General features: G+C 47.2%; 1 protein-coding gene across 1 annotated transcript in view; it reads left to right on the top strand.

Annotated features, from left to right (window-relative positions):
* The window catches only part of baiap3 (BAI1 associated protein 3), a 148956-nt gene that overhangs the window by 39213 nt on the left and 82447 nt on the right, over window positions 1-27296 (top strand). Inside the window, 6 exon segments of the mRNA XM_038819325.1 lie at window positions 4967-5033; window positions 5893-5985; window positions 5988-6105; window positions 8048-8092; window positions 17544-17621; window positions 21372-21471. Of these exon segments, the coding sequence (XP_038675253.1) occupies window positions 4967-5033; window positions 5893-5985; window positions 5988-6105; window positions 8048-8092; window positions 17544-17621; window positions 21372-21471 (501 nt within the window).

The following is a 27296-nucleotide window of genomic DNA, read 5'->3' as shown; positions in this document are numbered from 1 at the left end:
TCAGCCCAAGCCTTCTCTGTTCGTCTATTTCGTCCTTTGCGAGCACTTCTGGCCCACCTCTCCATGCACTGATGTAGGATTCCTTTTCACAGCTGCCTCCACCATCAATTTTCCAAATCAAATCTGACAAAAAATCAGGGAAAGTGGTCAAAAGGTTCGACCCGAGCGGGAGCCACCAAATGTGTGACCTACTCCTTCATGGCCGCCACCGGAAGTCTCTTGTGCTGATCAGTTTAAGGAAACTTTTTACCCATTGTGCGATTGCAAATATTTTTAGTTTAAATCTCTCCCAATTTGCACTCCCTGATTAATCCTCCATGATTTACAGCACCCTCCCAATTTACGTTCGTCTGATTTACACCCCTCCATTTGCAGCACCCCCTTGATCTACACTCCCCAATTTACACCCACCCCACTATTTACTGCCCCCACCCCCTCATCTACGCTCCCTGATTTACTCTGCCCTGATTTTCTCCACCCTGATTTACTCGACCCTGATTTACTCGGCCCTGATTTACTGCCCCTGATTTACTCCATCCTGATTTACTCCGCCCTGATTTACCCCGCCCTGATTTACCCCGCCCTGATTTACTCCCCCTGATTTACTCCCCCTGATCTCTGCCTTGCTAATTTGAAGCCTTGTTAGCATGATATGAGTTGTATGGAAACATGCCAGAATCTACAATAAGGGATATGATAACTGAACACTCAATAATGGTAAGATTGTGCCGATGCAACACAGATTCATAAAAAGAAAGTCATATTTGACAAATCCCGTTAACATTTTTAGTGAATCAAACTAGCAGAATAGATAAGGGGGAACCAGTATATGTGACCAGCATATTTGGTTTTTCAGAAGGTGTTTGATAAGATCTCACACAGGAGATTAGTGAGCAAAGTTGGAGCATATGGGATTGGGGTAATATACCAGTCCGGGCTCATCTTTATTTACTCTGTGAAATCTGTTTGCGATTTTGAACATCCCTATCAAATCTCTTCTTGGCTTCTCTACTGTGTGGAAATAATCCCAATTCCTATACAAAACAGAAGCCGCTCCTCACAGAGTATTCCAGTAAATCTTTGTAAAGCATGGTTCCCAGAATTGAAGCCAAATCAACGTTTAATGCAAGTTTAGCATAACTTCTTTACTTGTATATTCTATTCCTCTGTTTAAATAGCTAATTATGTGTCAGTTTTAACAGATTTTTCAACTACCATGCACTCCGCTCCCCAGTCTAGACAGATCATTCCAAACATGGAAAAACATAGGACATACATAAATACACAATATGAGTACATAGACACAGGCATCGGGTGAAGCACATAGGAGTTTACGTAGAATTTACAGTGCAGAAGGAGGCCATTCGGCCCATCGAGTCTGCACCAGCTCCTGGAAGGAGCACCCTACCCAAGGTTAACACCTCCAACCTATCCACATAACCCAGTAACCCTACCCAACACTAAGGGCAATTTTGGACACTAAGGGCAATTTAGGACACTAAGGGAAATTTATCATGGCCAATCCACCTAACCTGCACATCTTTGGACTGTGGGAGGAAACCGGAGCACCCGGAGAAAACCCACGCACACACGGGGAGGATGTGTAGACTCCGCACAGACAGTGACCCAAGCCTGAATCGAACCTGGGACGGAGGAGCTGTGAAGCGATTGTGCTATCCACAATGCTACCGTGATGCCCCCAAAGTGTAGTACTACTCGGTAGAGAAGATGTTTGAAGAGATCAGATCAGTCCATAAGAGGGTAACAACTGTTTTTGAATCTGTTAGTGCGTGTTCTCAGACTTTTGCATCTCCTGCCTGATGGAAGAAGTTGGAAGAGTGAATACCCCGAGAGGGAGGGGTCTTTGATTATGCTGCCCGCTGTCCCAAGGCAGCGGGAGGTGTAGACAGAGTCAATAGATGGGAGGCGGTTTTGCGTGATGGACTGGGCAGTGTTCACGACTCTCTGTAGTTTCTTATGTTCTTGGGCCGAGCAATTGCCATACCAAGCTGTGATGTAGCCCGATAGGATGCTTTCTATAGTGCATCTGTAAAAATTGGTATCCGGTAAATTTCTCGAAATCAATTGCTCGAAAGCTAATTGCTCGAAGTCAGTTGATCGAAAAATTATTTCTCGAACTATCAATTGATCGAATGATAGATTGCTCAAAAAGCAGTACTTCAAAAAAGGTATACCCAAGATGAACAAGGTTCATTACATAAAAAAGCAACTAATAAAAAAACAATTAATTGGTTCAATAAATAATACCAACAATTACAATTCATAATTTTATTAGTCTTTACAATTTATAAAAAGTTTAAAATACCAACAACTACAATTCATAATTTTATTAGTCTTTACAATTTATAAAAAGTTTAAAAGATTTTAGTAAGAAAAAAATAAAATTAAAATTCAGGATTGCCAATATATGTTGGCTACTCCATTAGTATGCAATATTGTGTGCAACACTTCTTAAATATTCTTCTACATTTCCCGTTTCATTATATTTTGATACAATATCCTGTAATCGTTGTGCGCAGTCACGGTATTTTGTTCTGCTCATAGCTGTACTCACACCTCCCACAAATTGTTCGATTTGCAACTCGTGTAAACTTTGCTCTCGCTTCAAGCCATCTATAAACTTCCAAATCTACGGATGACAAGCACTTAGTTGATGTTGGAAACTGTTGTGCCATCCCTCAATATAATTGTTCGTTTTCGGCAATCCTTCTTTGACGTAATCGAAACAGTTCCACATTTCATGTTTAAATATAGGAGTACGTCTACGGTTGTGTCTATACGGCCGACCACTCCACGTATCTTCAAAGTAATCCACTACTCCTTGAAGTTCATCTAGAAAAATCTCATTTTCAGTTAAAGATTCAAATGTTGCCACAACATTGGGTATCGGTATAAATGCCAATGCAGATAAGACACGAGCTTTAAAAGCAAATTCGGCATTGGTGTCGTATATAAGCTTTAGGCCACTTCCTTGAATTTTTCTATAAATGGTTTGACAAAAATGAAAAAAACACCCACGACATTTAGACATTGGAAATTCTTGTTCTATGGCCTTAACCATGGCCATTTCAAAATCAATCATTATTGTCAATGGCTGGAATATAGGGATTTTTTCTTTTAAAGCCATCAGGAACTTCCTATACGTTTCTTCAGTCTTGTTAGGTAGCAGTGCATATACAAGGGGTATAACATTACCTGATTTCACACCATGTATTGTATACAATTGAGCAAAAATCGAGGGCACAGTTTTAAATGTTCCATCAGCATACCAGTGCTCCGAACGTACTAAGATATCGAGATTCTTTTGGGTTGCAAAAATTAATATATGACCATTTGTGGGACCAGAGTCATAAATAAGGAATAAATCTCCTTTGCTGGTTTTTGTAAACTCTTCAGGGATATCAAGATCGAGGTAACTAGTAGGCAAAGCATGTCCAACATTCTTTCTTGCGCATGTATTGCGTATGGTTCTTTTCATATTTTCTACTGAAGGGAGCTTCACAGCTGCAGCACCACTTACCTCTATTGAGGCACATGATACAATATATTGTGGTGTATCTCGACTATTTATCGCATGTTCTTTCACTTTCTCCATTGCTTTAGTAGCTTCAATTCCAGCAGCGTCTCCTGCATGGTTGTGATTCCCACTTTGTTTTGTGATACTATCATCAATTGTGATAACACGCGCACAACATTTTCTTGTTTTGGACATTTCACATTTCCAATATATCTTATTGTTCACCGCTTTGTCCTTAATATATAGGTGACCATCCAAACACAATTTCTTCTTTCCTTTTTCGCTCGCTATGAAACTTATATCCATCTTGAGGGTTCGAGGTTTTCAGAATTAATGGTATTTAGCAGTGGTGTTTAACGGTTAATTATTTATTAGTTATCGTTTAAAGAGTGAATTGCTTTGAAAGAATTGGTGATTAACGTTTAAATATTTATTAGTGATCGTTTAAAGAATGAATGTCGGCTTTCGAGCAATCTGTCTTTCGATCAATTGATAGTTCGAGAAATTATTTTACGAGCAATTGACTTCGAGCAATTAGCTTTCGAGCAATTGATTTCGAGAAATTTACCTGGAACCGTAAAAATTGGTAGGAGTCAATATGGACATGCTGAATTTCCTTAGTGTCCTGAGAAAGTATAGGCCTTGTTGTGCTTTCTTGGTTGTAACATCGATATGGGTGGACCAGGGCAGATTGTTGATGATGTGCACACCTAGGAATTTGAATCTGTCAACCATCTCCACCTCAGCACCATTGATGCTGACAGGGGTGTGTACAATACTTTGCTTCCTGAAGTCAATGACCAGCTCTTTAGTTTTGTTGACATTGAGGGAGAGATTGTTGTCGTTACACCACATCACTAAGTTCACTATCTTTCTACTGTACTCTGACTCATCGTTGTTCAAGATCTAACCCATTATGGTTGTATTATCAGCAAACTTATAGATGGAGTTGGAGCCAAATTTTGCCACACAGTCTTGTGTATATAGGGAGTACAGTCTGGAGCTAAGCCTTGCGGGGCCCTGGTATTGAGGACTATCATGGAGAAGGTGTTGTTTATCCTTACTGATTGTGGTCTATGGGTCAGGTATTCCAGGTAATTAATATCAACCTCAAAAAAGAGGCATCTTAGAACAGTATCAGACAGACAGGGGGTTCCTACAGCATGAAACCCAACGCTGCTGGAAGTTCTCTTCCTGATGCTTGGCCACTTTGCCGTTACTGACCATCCTGTTGTGTAAAAGGAGTAACTTCTAGTTTTATCAAAAGTCTGATTTTAAAATGTGGAGTGCATGGCTTATCTTATTTGACAGTTGGGTTTGTACATCGGCTGCTTGCAGGTGTAGAAAGATAATTTTTGCCATGCTCTTCTGGTCAGTGGTCAATAACCACAGGCTTGGCTAATGCCTGTTTCCTTGTGTCTCCTGTAGGTGCCCTCCTGCTCCTTGAAAGCGACAGTCGTGGAGGCTAGGAACCTACTGGCCAAGGATGCCAATGGTGAATAACCTAGACTTTCCCATCTGACAGAGAGCCTGTGAAGTAGCAGCTGCATTGTGTGTTCATTTGTCTACTGCTGTTCTATATTAATCTTCAAGGTGGGGGGGGGAGAGAGAGATACTGAACCTGTTCAGGGAGGGGGCTTAAGTGAAGAGCAAGTTTCACACTTCCTATATATTGGCTAATGACCTGGGTTGAAAGTGGAGACTTACTGTTCTTGCACAATAACTAATGTCAAAACAAACAAGGGGTTCAGGTAAATGAAACAATTACTCTGTGTATTAACACAGATCTTTTCACCCCTGTCCTCAACCCCTCTTCAATATAGCATCCCACATGTGTTCAATACTTCCAGCACCTCCTCTGCATAGTCAGTATTCAGCCTGAGCTCGGGCACTGAGTGTTAACAAGCTGTTCAACCACAGGTGGAAGCACCTACGAAGGTGGTGGTAATGTTTTAAACCTTGCAACACTGACACTGAATGCACCTTTCATTAATAAGTGAAAACAAAGCCATAGTTTATCATCGTGCACAATCCTGACCGAGGAAATATATAGCCAGTGTGAGCACAGTCAACTAATCAGTTCACTTCTCTGTCAATATAAAGGGACCTGTTAGTCATGATCCCAAAGATTACTGCATGATCCTGAGATACTCTGCAATCCTAATGATTGTTCGGCAATCCCAATGATTAGGCTGGGATCTGGCCAATATCAGGGGTTAGTGTGCTCTCTCCACCACATCCCACCACCCTGTGCCGCTGGCTCACCTTTGGCTGAACGAGTGGCAACTATGGTCCAATAAGTTTTGGCAACAGGTTGGGAGGCCACAAAGCATTCACTCTGATACTCTGTCTAGGCTTCAGCGATCCCTACTGTATGTTGGGAATCACTCTCGGACAGACCATACGGGAGACCGAGGAGAAGAAAGAGCGAAAATTCAGCTTCCGGAAGAAAAGGAAAGGATCGAGAAAAGGTCAAGCTTCAGAGAAACACTTCCTGCCAAGTACCTTCAGGTCACAGATGTCAAATCAAATACCCTGAATCCAGTGTGGAACCAGAGCTATGTTTTGTGAGTATGAATGCTACTGTGTGATGGGAAAGCTGCCTTGTTGGAGGAACAGTAGCGAGGTAGTGCTGCACTTCACTATTGTGGGACTGCCACACTGACGGCGGGACAGTATTGAGGGAGCGCCATGGGTGGCACGGTGGTTAGCACTGCTGCCTCATAGTGCCAGGGACGCGGGTTCAATTCAAGCCTTGGCAGACTGTGTAATTCTGGCTGCTCCGATACCCTGAAGGTTGCCACTATTGGGCATGGCTTCACCCTCACCCCCCACAACCTTGGACATTGCCTCGGAGAAGGCTGTCCAGAACCCAGCAAGCTTGGGGCAAGCCCAAAACATGTGGGTATGTTTGGCCGGGCCTCTCTGGCACCGCTCACATTTGTCCTCCACCTCCGGGAAGAACCTGCTCATTCGGGTTCTGGTCAAGTGCGCTCTGTGCACCACTTTGAGCTGCATTTGGCTTAGCCTTGCACAGGAGGAGGTGGAGTTCACCCTGCTCAGTGCTTCGCTCCAGAGTCCCCATCCTACCTTTGTCCCCAGTTCATCCTCCCATTTTTGTCTGGTTTCGTCCAGTGGAGTCCGTGCTCTGCCCAGTAGCTGTCCGTATATTTTCCCACATAGCCACCCCTCTTCTTGTTGCTTGTGCCTAACAGATCCTCGAGTAGTGTGGTTTCTGGGACCACGGGTTACCGTCCTGTCTCTTTGCGGAGGAAGTGTTTTAATTGGAGGTGTCTCAGTTCCTGTCCTTTTGCTAGTTTCCGCTTCCTCGTCAGTTCATCCTGTGTCGCCAGTCTGTGCCCTACGTAGAAGTCCCCGACCGTCAATGTGCCCCCGTCCCGCCTCCATCTTTTGAAGGCGGTATCCAGCATGGCTGTGTGTGGCCAATCCACCTAACCTGCACATCTTTGGACTGTGGGAGGAAACTGGAGCAGCTGGAGGAAACCCACACAGACACAGAGAGAACGTAGAAACTCCACACAGACAGTCACTGAAGGCCACAATTGAACCCGGGTCCCTGGCACTGTGAGACAGCAGTGCTAACCATTATGCAACTGTGTCACCCCTCTATTAACTCTGTTTCTGTAATAGCCCCCACAAGGCCCACGGGGATGCCCTAATCGATCTCCCTGTGGAATGCAGGCTTCCCTGCTAGTGGGTGGAGGCCCGGCCAGCTGGGGCTCATAATTAACTTTTTAAAAGCCGGCCCGGACAGGGACCAGCAGGCTGGTAATCCCGATTGGGACTGATACCATGTGTATTTGCCGCCGTAGCAACCGCTTCCTTTGACTGTAAATACACTGGCGTTTACTCAACTGCTTGGTCTTCTGGGCCTTTATACTGGTGACAAGGATGGGATTGAAACATACACGGGGAAAATGGTGCAGAAAGCCCTCCTCAGATGACTGCTGAAGGGGAGCCTTCTGACTTGGGTGGGTGAGGGGTGTAATAACTTCCACAGGGGTACCTTAATCGATCTCCCCATGGGACTCATGGAATACGAGCTTCCCAGCAAGCGTGTCGCAACCTTCTCAGCTGGGGCTCATAATCAACTTGTATAAAGGCCGGCCCAGATAGGAACTGGTAAGTTGGTAGTCCCAACAGGGGCTGATACTGTGTGCATTTGCCGTAGGAGCGACCATTTCCATTGACCATGGATAAACTAGTGTTTACTCGACTATCCGGCCTCCTGGGTTCTCATAGTTTCTCTCTCCACAGATGCTGCCAGACCTGCTGAAATTTTCCAGCATTTTATTTCAGATTTCCAGTGTCTGCATTATTTTGCTTTTGAGCACTGGTTGGCTGCTGCAATTCCTATATTGTGACTAAAGGTTAAAAGTATTTCATCAACTGCAAAGTGTTTTGGAACATCCTGAGGTCAATGCAATATCTTCTTTCTTCCTTTCTTTGTTTAATGAATATTGACTTGCTGTTTATTCCCTATTACAGCGATCTGGATGATATTCGCAGTGACCAGCTCCACCTTGATATTTGGTGAGTTTTACAGCCCTGGCTATTTTTCATTATAGTATTCTCCATGTTCTGTTTACATTTCCTGCTTTCTTTCGTGGAACAAAATGAATCAATGGAAGAAATGAAAATAAATTGATAGAAATGAAATTGGGGTGAAGGTGGAGGAGAGAGATCACAGTCTCATGTTTTTGGACTCAATATTAAGTCTGGAAGGCTGTAACGTGACTAATTGGAAGACATGTGGACACAACAGCAGGACAGTGAGTTGAAATGGCAAACAACAGGAAGATCTTGGTCCAGCTTGTGGACACACCAAAGGTGTTCTGCATAGCGGTCACCCAGTCTGAGTTTAGACTCTCCAATGCAGAGTAGACTGCAATGGGAAGCAGCAAATGCAATAGACCAGATTGAAGGAGGTGCACGTGAAGCACTGCTTTGCCTAAAAGGAATGTTTAGGCCCTTGGATGGTGAGCTGAGAGGAGGTAAAGGGGCAGGTGTTACACCTTCTGCGATTGCATGGGAAGGTGCCGTGGGAACGGGATGTGGTGTTGGTGGTGATGGAAGAGTGGGCCAGGGTATCCGGAGGAAATAGCCCTTGGGAATGCTGACAGGGGGAGTGAGGAGAAGATATTTTTGGTGGTGGAACCATGTTGTAGTTGCCCGAACTGTAACCCTTTGAATGCAGAGAAAGGTGAGGACAATGGGACACTAGCCTGAGGGAGAGGAAGGGGTGAGGACAGAAATGTGGGAGATTGGTCAGACACAGTTGAGAGCCCTGTCAACCACTGTGGGAAACTACGATTAAGGAAGAACGAAGACATGTCAGCAGCACCTATTTGGAAAGTGGCATCATTGAAACAGATGGAAGAAAAGCGAAGGAACTGGGAGAATGGGATGGAGTCCTTGCAGGATGTGGGGCGTGAATAGCTGTAGTCAAGGTAGCTGTGGGAGTCAGTGGGCTTGTAATGAATATAGTGGACAGTCTATCCCCAGAAGTTGAAGTAGAAAGGTCAAGGAAGCAAAGTGAAGTGTTGAAGATGGTCCATGTGAAGGTGATGGAGGGTGTGGTGAATGTGATTCACACCGGATTGTAATCTGTATATACATGTGTCTGTATTGTAAGTGCAGTTGCACTACCTGTCCTCCAGGGGGGGTAGTTCTGGGAATGATCGAGTTGTATGGGGCTTCTCCCTTGGCTCTGCCCAGGACTCCTCCCCCCGGAAGCTGCTGTATAAAAGGTCAGTGCCACATGGTCAGCCGGCCAGTTCACCGAAAGTTCAATGGCTAATAGGCTGGCTCTGTTGTGAGTATATTAAAACCGCTATTCTAATCCTACAAGCACGTGTCCATAGAATTGTTGGTTCCAGCAGAGGGGTGGAAATTGGAAGCAAAATTCATAAATCTTTCCAGATCCAAACAGGAATATGAAGCGGCACCAAAACAGTCGACGATGTACCGATAAATGAATTGTTACACAGGACAGGCCAACAGCATGGGTTCAATTACCGTACCAGTTGAGGTTATTCATGAAGGCTCCGCCTTCTCAACCCCGCCCCTCGCCCGATGTGTGGTAATCCTCAGGTTAAATCACCACCGGTCAGCTCTACCCCTCAAAGCGGAAAGCAGCCTATGGTCATCTGGGACTATGGGAACTTTACTTTTACTTAAAAGAGTTGTGGAATGGGGCCGGAGTAGGACTGGAACAAGGAATGTTCCACATACCCCAGAGGGAGGCAGGTAAAACTGAGACCCATGCTGGTACCCAGAGCCACACCCTGTGTTTGGAGGAAGTGAGACAAGTTAAAAGAGAAATTGTTCAGGACACGTTCTGCCAGACGGAGGAGAGTGATGGTGGAACCGGATTGTTCAGGCCTCTGAGGAAGAAGCGGAGAGCCCTCGACCATTCTGGTGGGGAATGGAGGTATAGAGGAACTTGACATCCATGGTAAAGAGGAGGCAGTTAGGACCCCGCGAACTGGAAGTTGTTGCAATAATGTAGGGCATCAGCGGAATCGTGGATGTAGGTGGAAGGGAGTGGACAAGAGGGGAGAGGATGGAGTCAAGATAGGAAGAAATGAGTTCAGTGGGGCAGGAACAGGCTGACACGCTGAACCCACCGGGCAGTCCTGTTTGTGGATTTTGAAAAATGAAATGAAATGAAAATCGCTTATTGTCACAAGTAGGCTCCAAATGAAGTTACTGTGAAAAGCCCCTAGTCGCCACATTCCGGTGCCTGTTCGGGGAGGCAGGTACAGGAATTGAACCGTGCTGCTGGCCTACCTTGGTCTGCTTTCAAAACCAGCGATTTAGCCCTGAGCTAAACCAGCCCCTTTTGGGGAGGAGGTAGAAGTGGGCTGTCCAGAGTTGGGGTCTATGAGGTTGGAAGCTGCAGAGGGAATATCTCCAGAGGCAATGAGGTCAGTGACAGTCCTGGAAACAAGGGCTTGATGCTCGGTGCTGGGGTCAAGGGCCAGGGGAGGTAGGAGGGAAGTGTCCGAGAGTTGACGCTCAGCCTCCGCAAGGTAGAGAGAGGACAGTACGCCAGACAACAACAGCTTATTGTTTAGTTACAGTTATGCCTGATTCTCATCTCATTGAAATTTGCCCTCCTCCAATTACATATTTTTACTCTGGATTGCTCTGAGTCCTTTTCCATTGCCAACCTAAACTTTAAGGTACTATGATCATCAACTTCTAAATGTTCTCCTGCCGACATTTGATCCACTTGAAGCTCCTCATTCCCCAGAACCTGACCCAGCAATGCTGGACAGGAAACATACTGATGTCGAAAATACTCTTGAACATACTTCAGAAATTCTGCCCCCTCATGCCCTTTGAACTCTTATTATCCCAGTCTATTAGGGTAATTAAATCCCTTATTCTATAGTTCCTGCCCATTTTGGCAATTTGCTTGCGAATCTTTCCTCTACACCTTTCCCACTGGTTCGCTTCATATGGAATATTCTGAGCAGTGTAATGATAATTCTATTGTTTCATAGCTCTAAAAACATAAATTCTGTCCTTGACCTGTCCAGGACATCATCTCTCCAACACTGTAATATTCTCTTTAATTGACACTCAGATTTACCGCTTTCTTTCCTTCCCTTTCTATTCATTGCCATGGTGCGAGTATAGAGCAGTCCTGTGTACACAGTGCGAGTATAGAGCAGTCCTGTGTACACGGTGCGAGTATAGAGCAGTCCTGTCTACACGGTGCGAGTATAGAGCAGTCCTGTCTACACGGTGCGAGTATAGAGCAGTCCTGTGTACACAGTGCGAGTATAGAGTAGTCCTGTGTACACGGTGCGAGTATAGAGCAGTCCTGTGTACACGGTGCGAGTATAGAGTAGTCCTGTGTACACGGTGCGAGTATAGAGCAGTCCTGTGTACACGGTGCGAGTATAGAGCAGTCCTGTATACACAATGCGAGTATAGAGCAGTCCTGTGTACACGGTGCGAGTATAGAGCAGTCCTGTGTACACGGTGCGAGTATAGAGTAGTCCTGTGTACACGATGCGAGTATAGAGCAGTCCTGTGTACACGATGCGAGTATAGAGTAGTCCTGTGTACACGGTACGAGTATAGAGTAGTCCTGTGTACACGGTGCGAGTATAGAGCAGTCCTGTGTACACAGTGCAAGTATAGAGCAGTCCTGTGTACACGGTGCGAGTATAGAGCAGTCCTGTGTACACGATGCGAGTATAGAGTAGTCCTGTGTACACGGTGCGAGTGTAGAGCAGTCCTGTGTACATGGTGCGAGTGTAGAGCAGTCCTGTGTACATGGTGTGAGTAGAGAGCAGTTCTGTGTACATGGTGTGAGTAGAGAGCAGTTCTGTGTACAAGATGTGAGTATAGAGCAGTCCTGTGTACATGGTGTGAGTAGAGAGCAGTTCTGTGTACAAGATGTGAGTATAGAGCAGTCCTGTGTACATGGTGCGAGTGTAGAGCAGTCCTGTGTACATGGTGCGAGTGTAGAGCAGTCCTGTGTACATGGTGCGAGTGTAGAGCAGTCCTGTGTACATGGTGCGAGTGTAGAGCAGTCCTGTGTACATGGTGTGAGTAGAGAGCAGTTCTGTGTACAAGATGTGAGTATAGAGCAGGCCTGTGTACACGGTGCGTGTATAGAGTAGTCCTGTGTACACGGTGCGAGTATAGAGCAGTCCTGTATACACGGTGCGAGTATAGAGTAGTCCTGTGTACATGGTGCGAGTATAGAGCAGTCCTGTGTACACGGTGCGAGTATAGAGCAGTCCTGTGTACACGGTGTGAGTATAGAGCAGTCCTGTGTACACGGTGCGAGTATAGAGTAGTCCTGTGTACACGGTGCGAGTATAGAGCAGTCCTGTGTACATGGTGCGAGTATAGAGCAGTCCTGTGTACACGGTGCGAGTATAGAGCAGTCCTGTGTACATGGTGCAAGTGTAGAGCAGTCCTGTGTACATGGTGCGAGTATAGAGCAGTCCTGTGTACACAGTGCGAGTATAGAGCAGTCCTGTGTACACGGTGTGAGTATAGAGCAGTCCTGTGTACATGGTGCGAGTATAGAGCAGTCCTGTGTACACAGTGCGAGTGTAGAGCAGTCCTGTGTACATGGTGTGAGTAGAGAGCAGTTCTGTGTACAAGATGCGAGTATAGAGCAGTCCTGTGTACATGGTGCGAGTATAGAGCAGTCCTGTGTACACAGTGCGAGTGTAGAGCAGTCCTGTGTACATGGTGCGAGTATAGAGTAGTCCTGTGTACACGGTGCGAGTATAGAGCAGTCCTGTGTACATGGTGTGAGTATAGAGTAGTCCTGTGTACATGGTGTGAGTATAGAGTAGTCCTGTGTACACGGTGCGAGTATAGAGTAGTCCTGTGTACACGGTGCGAGTATAGAGCAGTCCTGTGTACACGGTGCGAGTATAGAGTAGTCCTGTGTACACGGTGCGAGTATAGAGCAGTCCTGTATACACGGTGTGAGTATAGAGTAGTCCTGTGTACACAGTGCGAGTATAGAGCAGTCCTGTGTACACGGTGCGAGTATAGAGTAGTCCTGTGTACACGGTGCGAGTGTAGAGCAGTCCTGTGTACATGGTGCGAGTGTAGAGCAGTCCTGTGTACATGGTGTGAGTATAGAGCAGTCCTGTGTACACGGTGCGAGTATAGAGCAGTCCTGTGTACACGGTGCGAGTATAGAGCAGTCCTGTGTACATGGTGCGAGTATAGAGCAGTCCTGTGTACACAGTGCGAGTGTAGAGTAGTCCTGTGTACACGGTGCGAGTATAGAGCAGTCCTGTATACACGGTGTGAGTATAGAGTAGTCCTGTGTACATGGTGCGAGTATAGAGCAGTCTTGTGTACACGGTGCGAGTATAGAGCAGTCCTGTGTACACGGTGTGAGTATAGAGCAGTCCTGTGTACACGGTGCGAGTATAGAGTAGTCCTGTGTACACGGTGCGAGTATAGAGCAGTCTTGTGTACACGGTGCGAGTATAGAGCAGTCTTGTGTACAAGATGAGAGTATAGAGCAGTCTTGTGTACACGGTGCGAGTATAGAGTAGTCCTGTGTACACGGTGCGAGTATAGAGCAGTCTTGTGTACACGGTGCGAGTATAGAGCAGTCCTGTGTACAAGATGCGAGTATAGAGCAGTCCTGTGTACACAGTGCGAGTATAGAGCAGTCCTGTATACACGGTGCGAGTATAGAGCAGTCCTGTGTACACAGTGCGAGTATAGAGCAGTCCTGTGTACACGGTGCGAGTATAGAGCAGTCCTGTGTACACGATGCGAGTATAGAGTAGTCCTGTGTACATGGTGCGAGTATAGAGCAGTCCTGTGTACATGGTGCGAGTGTAGAGCAGTCCTGTGTACATGGTGCGAGTGTAGAGCAGTCCTGTATACATGGTGTGAGTAGAGAGCAGTTCTGTGTATAAGATGCGAGTATAGAGCAGTCCTGTGTACACAGTGCGAGTATAGAGCAGTCCTGTGTACATGGTGCGAGTATAGAGCAGTCCTGTGTACATGGTGCGAGTATAGAGCAGTCCTGTGTACACGGTGCGTGTATAGAGCAGTCCTGTGTACACGGTGCGAGTATAGAGTAGTCCTGTGTACATGGTGCGAGTATAGAGCAGTCCTGTGTACACGGTGCGTGTATAGAGCAGTCCTGTGTACACGGTGCGAGTATAGAGTAGTCCTGTGTACACGGTGCGAGTATAGAGCAGTCTTGTGTACACGGTGCGAGTATAGAGCAGTCCTGTGTACACGGTGCGAGTATAGAGTAGTCCTGTGTACAAGATGCGAGTATAGAGCAGTCTTGTGTACACGGTGCGAGTATAGAGCAGTCCTGTGTACACGGTGCGAGTATAGAGCAGTCCTGTGTACAGAGTGCGAGTATAGAGCAGTCTTGTGTACACGGTGCGAGTATAGAGCAGTCCTGTGTACATGGTGCGAGTATAGAGCAGTCCTGTGTACATGGTGCGAGTATAGAGCAGTCTTGTGTACATGGTGCGAGTATAGAGCAGTCCTGTGTACACGGTGCGAGTATAGAGCAGTCCTGTGTACACGGTGCGAGTATAGAGTAGTCCTGTCTACACGGTGCGAGTATAGAGCAGTCCTGTGTACACGGTGCGAGTATAGAGTAGTCCTGTGTACACGGTGCGAGTATAGAGCAGTCCTGTGTACATGGTGTGGGGTTAGAGCAGTCCTGTGCACACTGAACAAGTATAGAGTAGTGTGTGTATGCTGCACGAGTATAGAGCAGTCTTGTGTACATGGTGTGAGTTTAGAACAGTCCTGTGTACACTGCATGAGTATAAAGCATTCTTGTGTACACAATGCAAATATAGAGCAGTCCTTTGGGCAGCACTTTGGGCAGCACGGTGGCACAGTGGTTAGCATTGCTGCCTATGGCGCTGAGGACCCGGGTTCAAATCCCGGCCCTGGGTCACTGTCTGTGTGGAGTTTGCACATTCTCCCCGTGTCTGCGTGGGTTTCGCCCCCACAACCCAAAAGATGTGCAGGATAGGTGGATTGGCCACGTTAAAATTGCCCCTTAATTGGAAAAAATAATTGGGTACTCTAAATTTGTATTTTGAAAAAATAAAAAAAAAAGGGCAGCAGGGTGGCATGGTGGTTAGCATAAATGCTTCACAGCTCCAGGGTCCCAGGTTCGATTCCCGGCTGGGTCACTGTCTGTGTGGAGTCTGCACGTCCTCCCCCTGTGTGCGTGGGTTTCCTCCGGGTGCTCCGGTTTCCTCCCACAGTCCAAAGATGTGCGGGTTAGGTGGATTGGCCATGCTAAATTGCCCGTAGTGTCCTAATAAAGGTAAGGTTAAGAGGGGGTTGTTGGGTTACGGGTATAGGGTGGATACGTGGGTTTGAGTAGGGTGATCATGGCTCGGCACAACATTGAGGGCCGAAGGGCCTGTTCTGTGCTGTACTGTTCTATGTTCTATGTTCTTTGTACAGTGTGAGTGTAGAGCAGTCCTGTGCACATGATGCAAGTATAGAGCAGTCTTGGGTACACTGGGCCAGCGTAGAGCAGATCTGTATGCATGGCACGAGTATAGAGCAGTCCTGTGTACATTGCGTGAGTATAGATCCGTCCTGAGTACACAGTGTGAGTACAGATCAGTCCTGTATACACAGTGTTAGTATAGAGCAGTCCTGTGTACACAGTGAGCATAGACCAATCCTTTATACATGGCATGTGTATATAGAACATAGAACATAGAACAGTACAGCACAGAACAGGCCCTTCGGCCCTCGATGTTGTGCCGAGCAATGATCACCCTACTCAAACCCACGTATCCACCCTATACCCGTAACCCAACAACCCCCTCCCTTAACCTTACTTTTTAGGACACTACGGGCAATTTAGCATGGCCAATCCACCTAACCCGCACATCTTTGGACTGTGGGAGGAAACCGGAGCACCCGGAGGAAACCCACGCACACACGGGGAGGACATGCAGACTCCGCACAGACAGTGACCCAGCCGGGAACCGAACCTGGGACCCTGGAGCTGTGAAGCATTTATGCTAACCACCATGCTACCGTGCTGCCCATGTATAGAGCAGACATTTTTTTAAAAATGTATTTTATTACAAACGTATCAGAACAGGTTACAGCGAATAAACACCCCGGGAAACATACTTCCCAACAGTCAACTATACAGTCTGTACAGGTTTTTCCCCTTCCCCCCCCACGATGAACAGCCCCTCAAACACGGTCACAAACATCCTCCACCTTTTCTCAAACCCCTGCTGAGCCCCTTAACCCATACTTTATCTTCTCTAATTGCAGGAAGTTGTACAGGTCACCCAACTAAGTCGCTACCCCCTGGTGGCGATGCCGACCGCCACTCCAGCAAAATTCGCTGCGGTGCAATCAGAGAGGCAACTGTACAGAGCAGACCTGTGTACACTGTGCAAGTATAGAACAGTCCAGTGTGCTCTGTACAATTACAGAGCAGTCCTGTGTACAGGGTGTGACTATAGAACAGTTCTGTGTACATGATTTGGGTTAGAACAGTCCTGTGTACACGGTGTGAGTATAGACCAGTCCTGCGTACATGACATGAGTATAAAACAGGTCTGTGCACACTTCATGAGTATAAAGCATTCCTGTGTACACTGTGCCAGTATAGAGTAGTATGTGTATGCTGCGCGAGTATAGAGCAGTTCTGTATACACAATGTAAGAATAGTGCAGTTCTGTGTATACAGCGCAAGTATACAGCAGTCCTTTGTACAGTGTGAGTGTAGAGCAGTCCTCTGCACACGGCACAAGTATAGAGTGGACTTGGGTACACCGCGCGAGCGTAAAGCTGTCCTGTGTACACAGCAAAAGTACAGAGCAGTTCTTTGTACATGGCATGTATATAGAGCCGACCTATGTACACTGTGGGAGTATAGAACAGTCCTGTGTGCACTGTACAGGTATAAAGCAGGCCTGTGTACATTGCACGAGTATAGAGCAGTCTTGTGTACACTGCGCAAGTATAGAGCAGTCCTGTATACACACAGCATTCACAGATTGAGAGGTCTGTAGCACTGTAACCGAGCATTCATTAAAAAAAATTCTAGTAGCCAATTATTTTTATTTTCCAATTAAGGGGCAATTAGTGTGGCCAATCCAACTAACCTGCACATCTTTGGGTTGTGGGGATGAAACCCATGCAGGCATGAGGAGAATGTGTACGCGAGCATTCTGTGGTGATATAACCACTGTAGATATGTGTACTTGCGTTAGGGGGATGTATGGCTGTACCTGTAATACAGGTTCCTCCGGGAAGCACCTGCCGGCTAGCTCCGCCCACAGGGAGCTTGTGTATAAATATGCGTGTGAGTCACTGAGATCCTATTCTACAGCTGCCGCCGGAGGAATAGCATCACACAGCAATAAAGCCTCGATTGTACATGTCTCGAGTCTTTGTGTGCAATTGTTAGCGCCACACATTCATAACTAACTATTGTCATTATGTCACTTCCCAGGGACCATGATGATGAAGTCTCAGTGGTAGACGCTTGCAAAACATTAAACCAGATCAGTGGGTTCAAAGGAATGGGAAGGTAAGCTAACATCCTGCTCAGATTGGCCCATCCAGCATCCAATCAAACCCTCCCAGAGCATCAAAGCCACAGGTAAACTGTGGAGTACCTGCACCGATAGTTTTAAATGAGACAGTCCAGAGGGCGCTTTACTCTCCATCTAATGCGTGCAGTAACTTTCCTGGGAGTGTTTGATGAGACAGTGTAGAGGGAGCTTTAACCTGTATCTAACTCGTGCTATATCTGCCCTGGGAGTGTTTGATGAGATCGTGTAGAGGGAGCTTTACTCAGTACCTAACCTCCTGCTGTACCTGCCCAGGGAATATGTGATGGGGACAGTGTAGAGAGGGAACTTTACTCTGTATCGAACTCCCTGTTGTATCTGTCCCAGGAGTGTTTGATGGGGCTGTGTAGGGAACTTTACTCTGTATCTAACCATGTTCTGTATCTGCCCTGGGAGTATTGACGGGGCAGTGTAGGGAGCTTTACTCTGTCTCTGACCTCATGCTGTACCTGTCCTTGGAGTGTTTGGTGGGACAGTATAGAGGGAGCTTTACTATGTCTCTAACCCCATGCTGTACCTGTCCTTGGAGTGTTTGGTGGGACAGTATAGAGGGAGCTTTACTATGTCTCTAACCCCATGCTGTACCTGTCCTGGGAGCGTTTGGTGGGATAGTGTATCTAACCTTGTTTTGTACCTGCCCAGGGAGTATTTGATGGGAGGAGTTCAGAGAGGAAGTTTTATTCTAACCCCCTACTGTAGCTGCCTATGAATATTTGATTGGGCAGTGTAGAAGGAGCTTTACTCTGTATCCAACCCCGTGCTGTACCTGTCCTTGCCCTTGGAGTGTGATGGGGCAGTGTAGAGGCAGCTTTACTCTATATCTAACCTTGTTCTGTACCTGTCCTGGGAGTGTTTGATGGGATAGTGTAAGGAACTTTACTCTGTAAATAAGCCTGTGTTGTGCCTGCCCAGGGAGTGTTTGCTGGGACAATGTAGAGGGAGCTCTGTTCTGTATTTAAGCCTGTGCTGTGTCTGCCTAGGTAGTGTTTGATGGGATAGTGTAGAGGCAGCTTTACTCTATCTAACCTTGTTCTGTACCTGCCCTGGGAGTGTTTGATGGGACAGTGAAAGGAGTTTTACTCTGTATATAAGACTGTGCTGTGCCTGCTCAGGGAGTGTTTGATGGGAAAATGTAGAGGGAACTTTGTATCTAACCCCATGTTGTACCTGTCCAGGGAATATTTGATGGGTCAGTGCAGAGGGAGCTTTGTTCTTTATCAAAGCCAGTGCTCTGTCTGCTTAGGGAGTGTTTGATGGGACAGTATAGGGAGCTTTACTCTGTATATAAGACTGTGCTGTGCCTGCCCAGGGAGTGTTTGATGGGACAATGTAGAGGGAGCTTTGTATCTAACCCCATGTTGTACCTGCCCAGGGAGTATTTGATGGGGCAGTGCAGAGGAAACTCTCCTCATTTGAGATTTTCTGCTGTCTGTATTTGGGTTAATATTTATACAAAGACTTCTGTGTTTGCCAAGATGCATTGGGATTTGATTGTCATCATTGAATGTAAAAATGCACTCGAATGAAAAAGGAATTGTTGAATTTAGGTTTAAAAGAACGTTCTCTGCAGCAATTTGCCAACAGCTTTCTAACTCCACCTTGCAAATTACCTCTCTTTTGTAAATGTCAGCGTTGTGACCAGCTGTTGCTAAGGAAAGGTCTCAGGATTCTCATCTCTAAACTGATAATCCCATTGCAGGGCTAACAGGCAGTGCACCGCTGTCCCATTACAGGGCTAACAGGCAGTGCACCGTGTCCCATTGCAGGGCTAACAGGCAGTGCACCGCTGTCCCATTACAGGGCTAACAGGCAGTGCACCGCTGTCCCATTGCAGGGAGAACAGGCAGTGCACCGCTGTCCCATTACAGGGAGAACAGGCAGTGCACCGCTGTCCCATTGCAGGGAGAACAGGCAGTGCACCCCTGTCCCATTACAGGGATAACAGGCAGTGCACCCCTGTCCCATTACAGGGATAACAGGCAGTGCATCGCTGTCCCATTACAGGGAGAACAGGCAGTGCACCGCTGTCCCATTACAGGGATAACAGGCAGTGCACCCCTGTCCCATTACAGGGATAACAGGCAGTGCATCGCTGTCCCATTACAGGACTAACAGGCAGTGCATCGCTGTCCCATTACAGGACTAACAGGCAGTGCACCGCTGTCCCATTACAGGACTAACAGGCAGTGCATCGCTGTCCCATTACAGGACTAACAGGCAGTGCATCGCTGTCCCATTACAGGACTAACAGGCAGTGCACCGCTGTCCCATTACAGGGCTAACAGGCAGTGCACCGCTGTCCCATTACAGGGCTAACAGGCAGTGCACCGCTGTCCCATTGCAGGGCTAACAGGCAGTGCACCGCTGTCCCATTACAGGGATAACAGGCAGTGCACCGCTGTCCCATTACAGGGCTAACAGGCAGTGCACCGCTGTCCCATTGCAGGGAGAACAGGCAGTGCACCGCTGTCCCATTGCAGGGCTAACAGGCAGTGCACCGCTGTCCCATTACAGGGAGAACAGGCAGTGCACCGCTGTCCCATTACAGGGAGAACAGGCAGTGCACCGCTGTCCCATTACAGGGCTAACAGGCAGTGAACCGCTGTCCCATTGCAGGGAGAACAGGCAGTGCACCGCTGTCCCATTACAGGGATAACAGGCAGTGCACCGCTGTCCCATTACAGGGATAACAGGCAGTGCACCGCTATCCCATTACAGGGATAACAGGCAGTGCACCGCTGTCCCATTGCAGGGAGAACAGGCAGTGCACCGTTATCCCATTACAGGGATAACAGGCAGTGCACCGCTATCCCATTACAGGGAGAACAGGCAGTGCACCGCTGTCCCATTACAGGGCTAACAGGCAGTGCACCCCTGTCCCATTACAGGGCTAACAGGCAGTGCACCGCTGTCCCATTACAGGGATAACAGGCAGTGCACCACTATCCCATTACAGGGATAACAGGCAGTGCACCGCTGTCCCATTGCAGGGAGAACAGGCAGTGCACCGCTGTCCCATTACAGGGAGAACAGGCAGTGCACCGCTGTCCCATTGCAGGGAGAACAGGCAGTGCACCGCTGTCCCATTACAGGGAGAACAGGCAGTGCACCGCTGTCCCATTGCAGGGAGAACAGGCAGTGCACCGCTGTCCCATTACAGGACTAACAGGCAGTGCATCGCTGTCCCATTACAGGGAGAACAGGCAGTGCACCGCTGTCCCATTACAGGGATAACAGGCAGTGCACCGTGTCCCATTACAGGGAGAACAGGCAGTGCACCGCTGTCCCATTGCAGGGCTAACAGGCAGTGCACCCCTGTCCCATTGCAGGGAGAACAGGCAGTGCACCGCTGTCCCATTACAGGGAGAACAGGCAGTGCACCGCTATCCCATTACAGGACTAACAGGCAGTGCACCGCTGTCCCATTACAGGGCTAACAGGCAGTGCACCCCTGTCCCATTGCAGGGAGAACAGGCAGTGCACCGCTGTCCCATTACAGGACTAACAGGCAGTGCACCGCTGTCCCATTACAGGACTAACAGGCAGTGCACCGCTGTCCCATTACAGGGCTAACAGGCAGTGCACCGCTGTCCTATTACAGGGCTAACAGGCAGTGCACCGCTGTCTCTTTATGCCCCTTCACCCATTCACATTATTTGGTTTCTCTGCTCTGGTACATTTTTCTGATTGTTATTTTGATTGTGTAGATACTTCAAACAGATTGTGAAGTCGGCTCGAACCAACGCGGCTGCCGGATCGCAGGAAGAAAACGATGATTTCCTTGGCTGTCTTGATATCCCAGTCAGTGTAAGTTTGACAGACAGAACAGAGGACTGGGACAGGCTTGCAGAACAGTGCACAATGCAATCCTGGCTCATCTCCAAACACGCCCTCTCCTAGAAGTCCCAAACTAGGATGGAACCCCAGACTGTTCCCTGGATTCTGGACTGCACCACAAGCGCCAATCGCTACTTCAGGATCGAAGAGCATAAGTAACAGGAGTAGAGGCAAACCGTACAGTCACTTAAACCACTATTCAATATAATCATGGTTGATCTACCTCAACATAACTTTCCTGCCTGCCTGCTCCTCACGTTCCCCCCTCGCTGGCATTTACAACATGTTTTGCAAAACTTGAACCAGGTGAACCCACTGGGGGGTGCACAAGTAAGAATGCCGCCCGGGAGGAGAGGGACATGCCCAGGCAGTATCCTGGCACTGCCCTCAAGGTCAGCGCCAAGGGGTGGCCCTCTGAGGAGCTCCATTGGGGATGGTTCTCCTTATGCAATGGGGGGGATTCCCCGTATCCATGGCTTTGGATCCCCTTGTGCCTGTGGGGGTGGGGAACCTCCGTGTAAGTGGAGAGAGGTTGTGGGGGTGGGGGTGAGTTCATTGTTTTTTATTGGAGATCAGTGTGCCCTTCCCCGTCCCGCCAATCAGACAGTGTGGGCCACACCTGCAGCAAGTGTTGGATTCTCTGGCGTGACAAGCCAGCTGTGCAGTCTCCAAGTTGCACGCTGGTTTCCTTGCCTCAACCAGCACAGCGAAAATGGGAAACTTCCACCCTCTGTCTCTTCGTGCATTGGTAAAATACACAAATTCCAGCCATTGTTTGATGGCGGATTTCAGGCTATCTGGCCTGTAGTTCCCTATTCTCTCTCTTCCTCCTTTCTTGAATAGTGTTACATTTGCTCATTTCAAATCTGCTCAGACCATTCAAGAATCTAGGAAATTATAGCTGGTTCATCGGCTGTTTCTGCAGCCACCTCTCCTAGAACCCTAGGATGTAGGCCATCAGGTCCTGGGGTTGTGTCAGCTTTTTGCCCCTTATGTTTCTCCAATATTTTTCCTTTGCTGCTATTAATTACCTTGAATTCTTCACTCTGATTAGCTCCTTGGTTACTCTCTGCTTCTCGCACATAATTTGTGCCTTCGACTGGGAAGACATACATAAAATATTTGTCCAATGTCTCTGCCATTTTCTCACTTCCCATGATGATTTCTCTTGCTTCTGCTTAGAAGTTCATTGGAAATAGGAGCATGAGTAGGCCATTTGGCCCCTTGAGACTGTTGCACCATTCAATAAAATCATGGCTGATTTGATTGTGGCCTTAATCCACTTGCCTGTTGACACCCCCCCCCCCCCCCCCCCCAATAACCCTTGGCTCCCTTGTCGATCAAAAATCTGTCTAACTCAGCCTTGAATATATTCAATGACCCAGCCTCCACTGCTCTCTGTGAAAAATTGAAAATCACTTATTGTCACGAGTAGGCTTCAATGAAGTTACTGTGAAAAGCCCCTAGTCACCACATTCCGGCGCCTGTCCGGGGAGGCTGAGGAGAGTATTCCAGAGACTAATGGCCCTTGTGAGAAGCCAGCTTAAATGGGAGACCGATCCTTACTATAGCTCCTCTCTACCTGGCTAGTTTACTTTCGTATTCTAGCTTTTCTCTTTTTATCAATACTTTGGTCACCCTTTTCCATCTATTGTGGATGGGGAGAGATGGGGGATAACTTTTCCCCTTCTTCCTTATCACTCGGTTGTCTGCAAAAAAATGTTCTTTTGGAGAGAGTATTTTAAACCTCTTCAGTGGTGCGACTTTTTAAAAAAATATTTTTTATTCTCCTCCTTTTTCACATTTTCTCCCAAATTTACACCCAACAATAAACAATAATCAGTAACGAATGTAATAAGAACATAACATAAGAACTAGGAGCAGGAGTAGGCCATCTGGCCCCTCGAGCCTGCTCCGCCATTTAATGACATCATGGCTGATCTTTTGTGGACTCAGCTCCACTTTCCGGCCCGAACACTATAACCCTTAATCCCTTTATTCTTCAAAAAACTATCTACCTTTATCTTAAAAACATTCAATGAAGGAGCCTCAACTGCTTCACTGGGCAAGGAATTCCATAGATTCACAACCCTTTGGGCGAAGAAGTTCCTCCTAAACTCAGCTAATGTCAATCCCCAAATCAATAACAACGACCCCATCCTCCCACCAAACCCCAGACATTGGCCCGCATGTTAACATAAACAAATGACAAAAAGGAATCAGGAATCACCCATATTCACCATTAACACATACAGCCCCCTCCCCCCAACCCTCCCAGCCCCCAACCCCCCTAATGTTCGATGTGATCCAATTCTCGAAAGTGCATAATGAATAACGCCCATGAATTTTAAACCCCTGCATCCTTCCCCTCCGTTCAAATTTGACCTTTTCAAGTGTCAAGAATTCCAGCAGGCCCCCCCCCCCCCCCCCCTCCCCCGCCACGCCAGGGCACAGGGTGGAGAGGTTGATCTCCACCCTAACAGGATCCGCCTTTGGGCGATCAACGAGGCGAAGGCTACAACATCTGCTTCCGCGCCCATTTCCAACCCCGGCTGGTCCGACACCCCGACTATGGCCTCCCGGGGGCCCGGGTCGTTTCACATGAGTGCGACTTTTAATAATAGGCAGATTTTTTGTTAAGTTTAAATTAGGATGAAAGATAAATATTTATTCACATAACACCCCTAAATGTAAATGTAACAAAACACTCACTCCCTCAAACACACACGCATATAAGTAAAGATGAATCTAGAGATGAAGTATGCATTTAGGTTATTAACAGAATAACAAGAGTATTGCTAAAAAAAAATGACATTTAGTGAATGAGAAGTAAATCACATTTTGAATTCAGCCTTTGTGTTGCAGGCCAGGGTGGGTTGTCACTGGTGGAACTTTGGAGATAAATGGAAGTTGGAAGTTTCTGGGTTACCAGACAAAGTTGCAGAGGAGTTTCTTTGGAGATGAAGTTTTACAGATGAAGACAAATCAGCCCTTTCCTCACTGTCTAGGTTGACTGGTTTCATTAGGCAGGTTTCCTCTCTTCTTGTTGGAGGATGGTCCCACTTGTGGCTTGTTGATTTCCAGACTGTTTTGTCTCTGGCTGGTTCTTGGAGCAATATGATCCATTTTCTGAAGTCAGTTTCGATCATGTGACCAGAGCTTCTACTGCAGGATTGATAGTTTGAAGTTAGAAGCCATTGCTGCACAATAGTGGATGAACAGTGTCTATTCACACTTGCTCATGATAAACTGATTTCCCCACACCTCTCTTTCTTAAGTTTTGGACTCAGAGACCCTGGGTTGAATTCTCCGTTTCTGAGGCTAAGTCCGGCACGAATGAAGAATCTGCGGGAGGTTCACAACAGGAAAATTGGCACGACCCCTCACCGATTCCAGTACCAATGAGGGGCTAGCACCGGCCAGTGAATGGCCGGGTCCCAGGCCGCACAAGCGCAGGGCTGACGACCTGCACCGGTTGCACCGTAAAACATGGCGCCGGCTGTGCTCGAACCCTAACCCGCCAACTGCGACCCCACAGCCCACCCCCTGGTCACTCCCCACCAGTCCCCCAGCCCTCGCAGAAGCCTCCCCTGGGCCAACGCCGGACGAGTGTGGCAGCGCTGGACACTGTCACGTGGCCCACGCCATCATGCACTCAGCCCATCAGGGGCGGAGCATCGCGGGTGAGCCGGCCAATGAAGCGCCAACAGCATTGAAGCGCCACGTGGCACGCGCCACACTGACGCCAGTTTGGAGGGAGCGGAGTATCGCAAAATGCGTCAAACCGGCGCTGGCCACGATTCCGGGAGTGGGAATCCATTCTCCACCCAATCGTCGATCACAATTTCGGCATGGGGCTATGGAGAATCTAGCCCCCTGAGTCTGGGATGCTATTGATTTTGCGTTTTGGTAACTACATAGACAATAGGAGGTATAAATTTGCAAGTGGAAAGGATGGCAATCCAGCCATAGATATTTACAATTTTAATGGCTTTCTGGAAATAAGTTGGACATGGAGAGGATGTTTCCTCTTATAGGTGAGTCCAGAACTAGGGGGCACCGTTTTAAAATTAGATGTTGCCCTTTTAGGACAGAGATGAGGAGAAACCTTTTCTCTCAGAGGGTGGTGCAAAGTTGGAACTCTCGGCCTCAGAAGGCAGTGGAAGTGGGAAGACTAAATATTTTTAAAGCAGAGGTAAATAGATTATTTTCTTTTAAATTTAGAGTGGCCAATTATTTTTTCTTTTTTTTTCCGATTATGGGGCAATTTAGTGTGGCCAATCCACCTAACCAGCATATCTTTGGGTTCTGGGGTGAAAACCACGCAGACAAGGGGAGAATGTGCAAACTCCACATGGATAGTGACCCAGGGCCAGGATTTGAACCCGGGTCCTCGGCGTCGCAGTACCAGTGCTAACCACTGTGCCACATGCCGCCCCGGTAAATAGATCCTTGTTGGAAAAGGGAATCAAAGGTTATCAGATATAGATGGGAAATATGGAACACAACACATACAGATCAGCCGTGACCTTATTGAGTGGCACAGCAGTTTTGAGGGGCCGATTGGCCTACTTATGCTCCTACTTTGTATGTTTGTATGTGTTAACTCCTGCCTGAGTATAACTTACAATAGGTCACCTGACCTTCAGTATCTTTACTGGGCATGACAAATGCTCAAGGATCGTTTCACTACGTCATTACGAATTAAACCTGCCTCATTGCGCAATATTCAATATAAAATAGCTTTATCACCAGTTGGTTCCACAGCACATTGTTCAGGAAACTGTTGAGAAAGCTTTCTACAGGCCCATCATCCAGACTACCTTTGTCAATTTGATTTGTCCAGTCTATATAAGATTAAAAGCCCCCCAATGTGAATGCATTGCCTTTGTTACAACCACCAATTATTTGTTGCTTGATGCTCTGCGCAACAATGTAGTTTATTGTTAGGGGGCCTATATTCTATTCCCACCAGAGTTTTCTGACCCTCGTTATTCCTAATCCCCACCCACACTGTTCCAGTTCCTGATCTTCTAAACCAAGATCCTTTCACACTACCATCCTTATGCCACCCTTTACTATATGGACTACTCCTCCTCCTTCTGCCCTTTACTATATGGACTACTCTTCCTCCTTCTGCCCTTTACTATATGGACTACTTTTCCTCCTTCTGCCCTTTACTATATGGACCACTCCTCCTCCTTCTGCCCTTTACTATATGGGCTACTCTTCCTCCTTCTGCCCTTTACTATATGGACTACTCTTCCTCCTTCTGCCCTTTACTATATGGGCTACTCTTCCTCCTTCTGCCCTTTACTATATGGACTACTCTTCCTCCTTCTGCCCTTTACTATATGGACTACTTTTCCTCCTTCTGCCCTTTACTATATGGACTACTCTTCCTCCTTCTGCCCGTTACTATATGGGCTACTCCTCCTCCTTCTGCCCTTTACTATATGGACTATTCTTCCTCCTTCTGCCCTTTACTATATGGGCTACTCTTCCTCCTTCTGCCCTTTACTATATGGACTACTCCTCCTCCTTCTGCCCTTTACTATATGGACTACTCTTCCTCCTTCTGCCCTTTACTATATGGGCTACTCCTCCTCCTTCTGCCCTTTACTATATGGACTACTCCTCCTTCTGCCCTTTACTATATGGGCTACTCCTCCTCCTTCTGCCCTTTACTATATGGACTACTCCTCCTCCTTCTGCCCTTTACTATATGGACTATTCTTCCTCCTTCTGCCCTTTACTATATGGACTACTCTTCCTCCTTCTGCCCTTTACTATAT

This window comes from Scyliorhinus canicula, chromosome 15, assembly GCF_902713615.1.
Source record: "Scyliorhinus canicula chromosome 15, sScyCan1.1, whole genome shotgun sequence".
Lineage (NCBI taxonomy): Eukaryota > Metazoa > Chordata > Chondrichthyes > Carcharhiniformes > Scyliorhinidae > Scyliorhinus > Scyliorhinus canicula.
The sequence above is the reverse complement of the archived record's forward strand: the minus strand, read 5'-3'. Positions and strand labels throughout refer to the sequence as shown.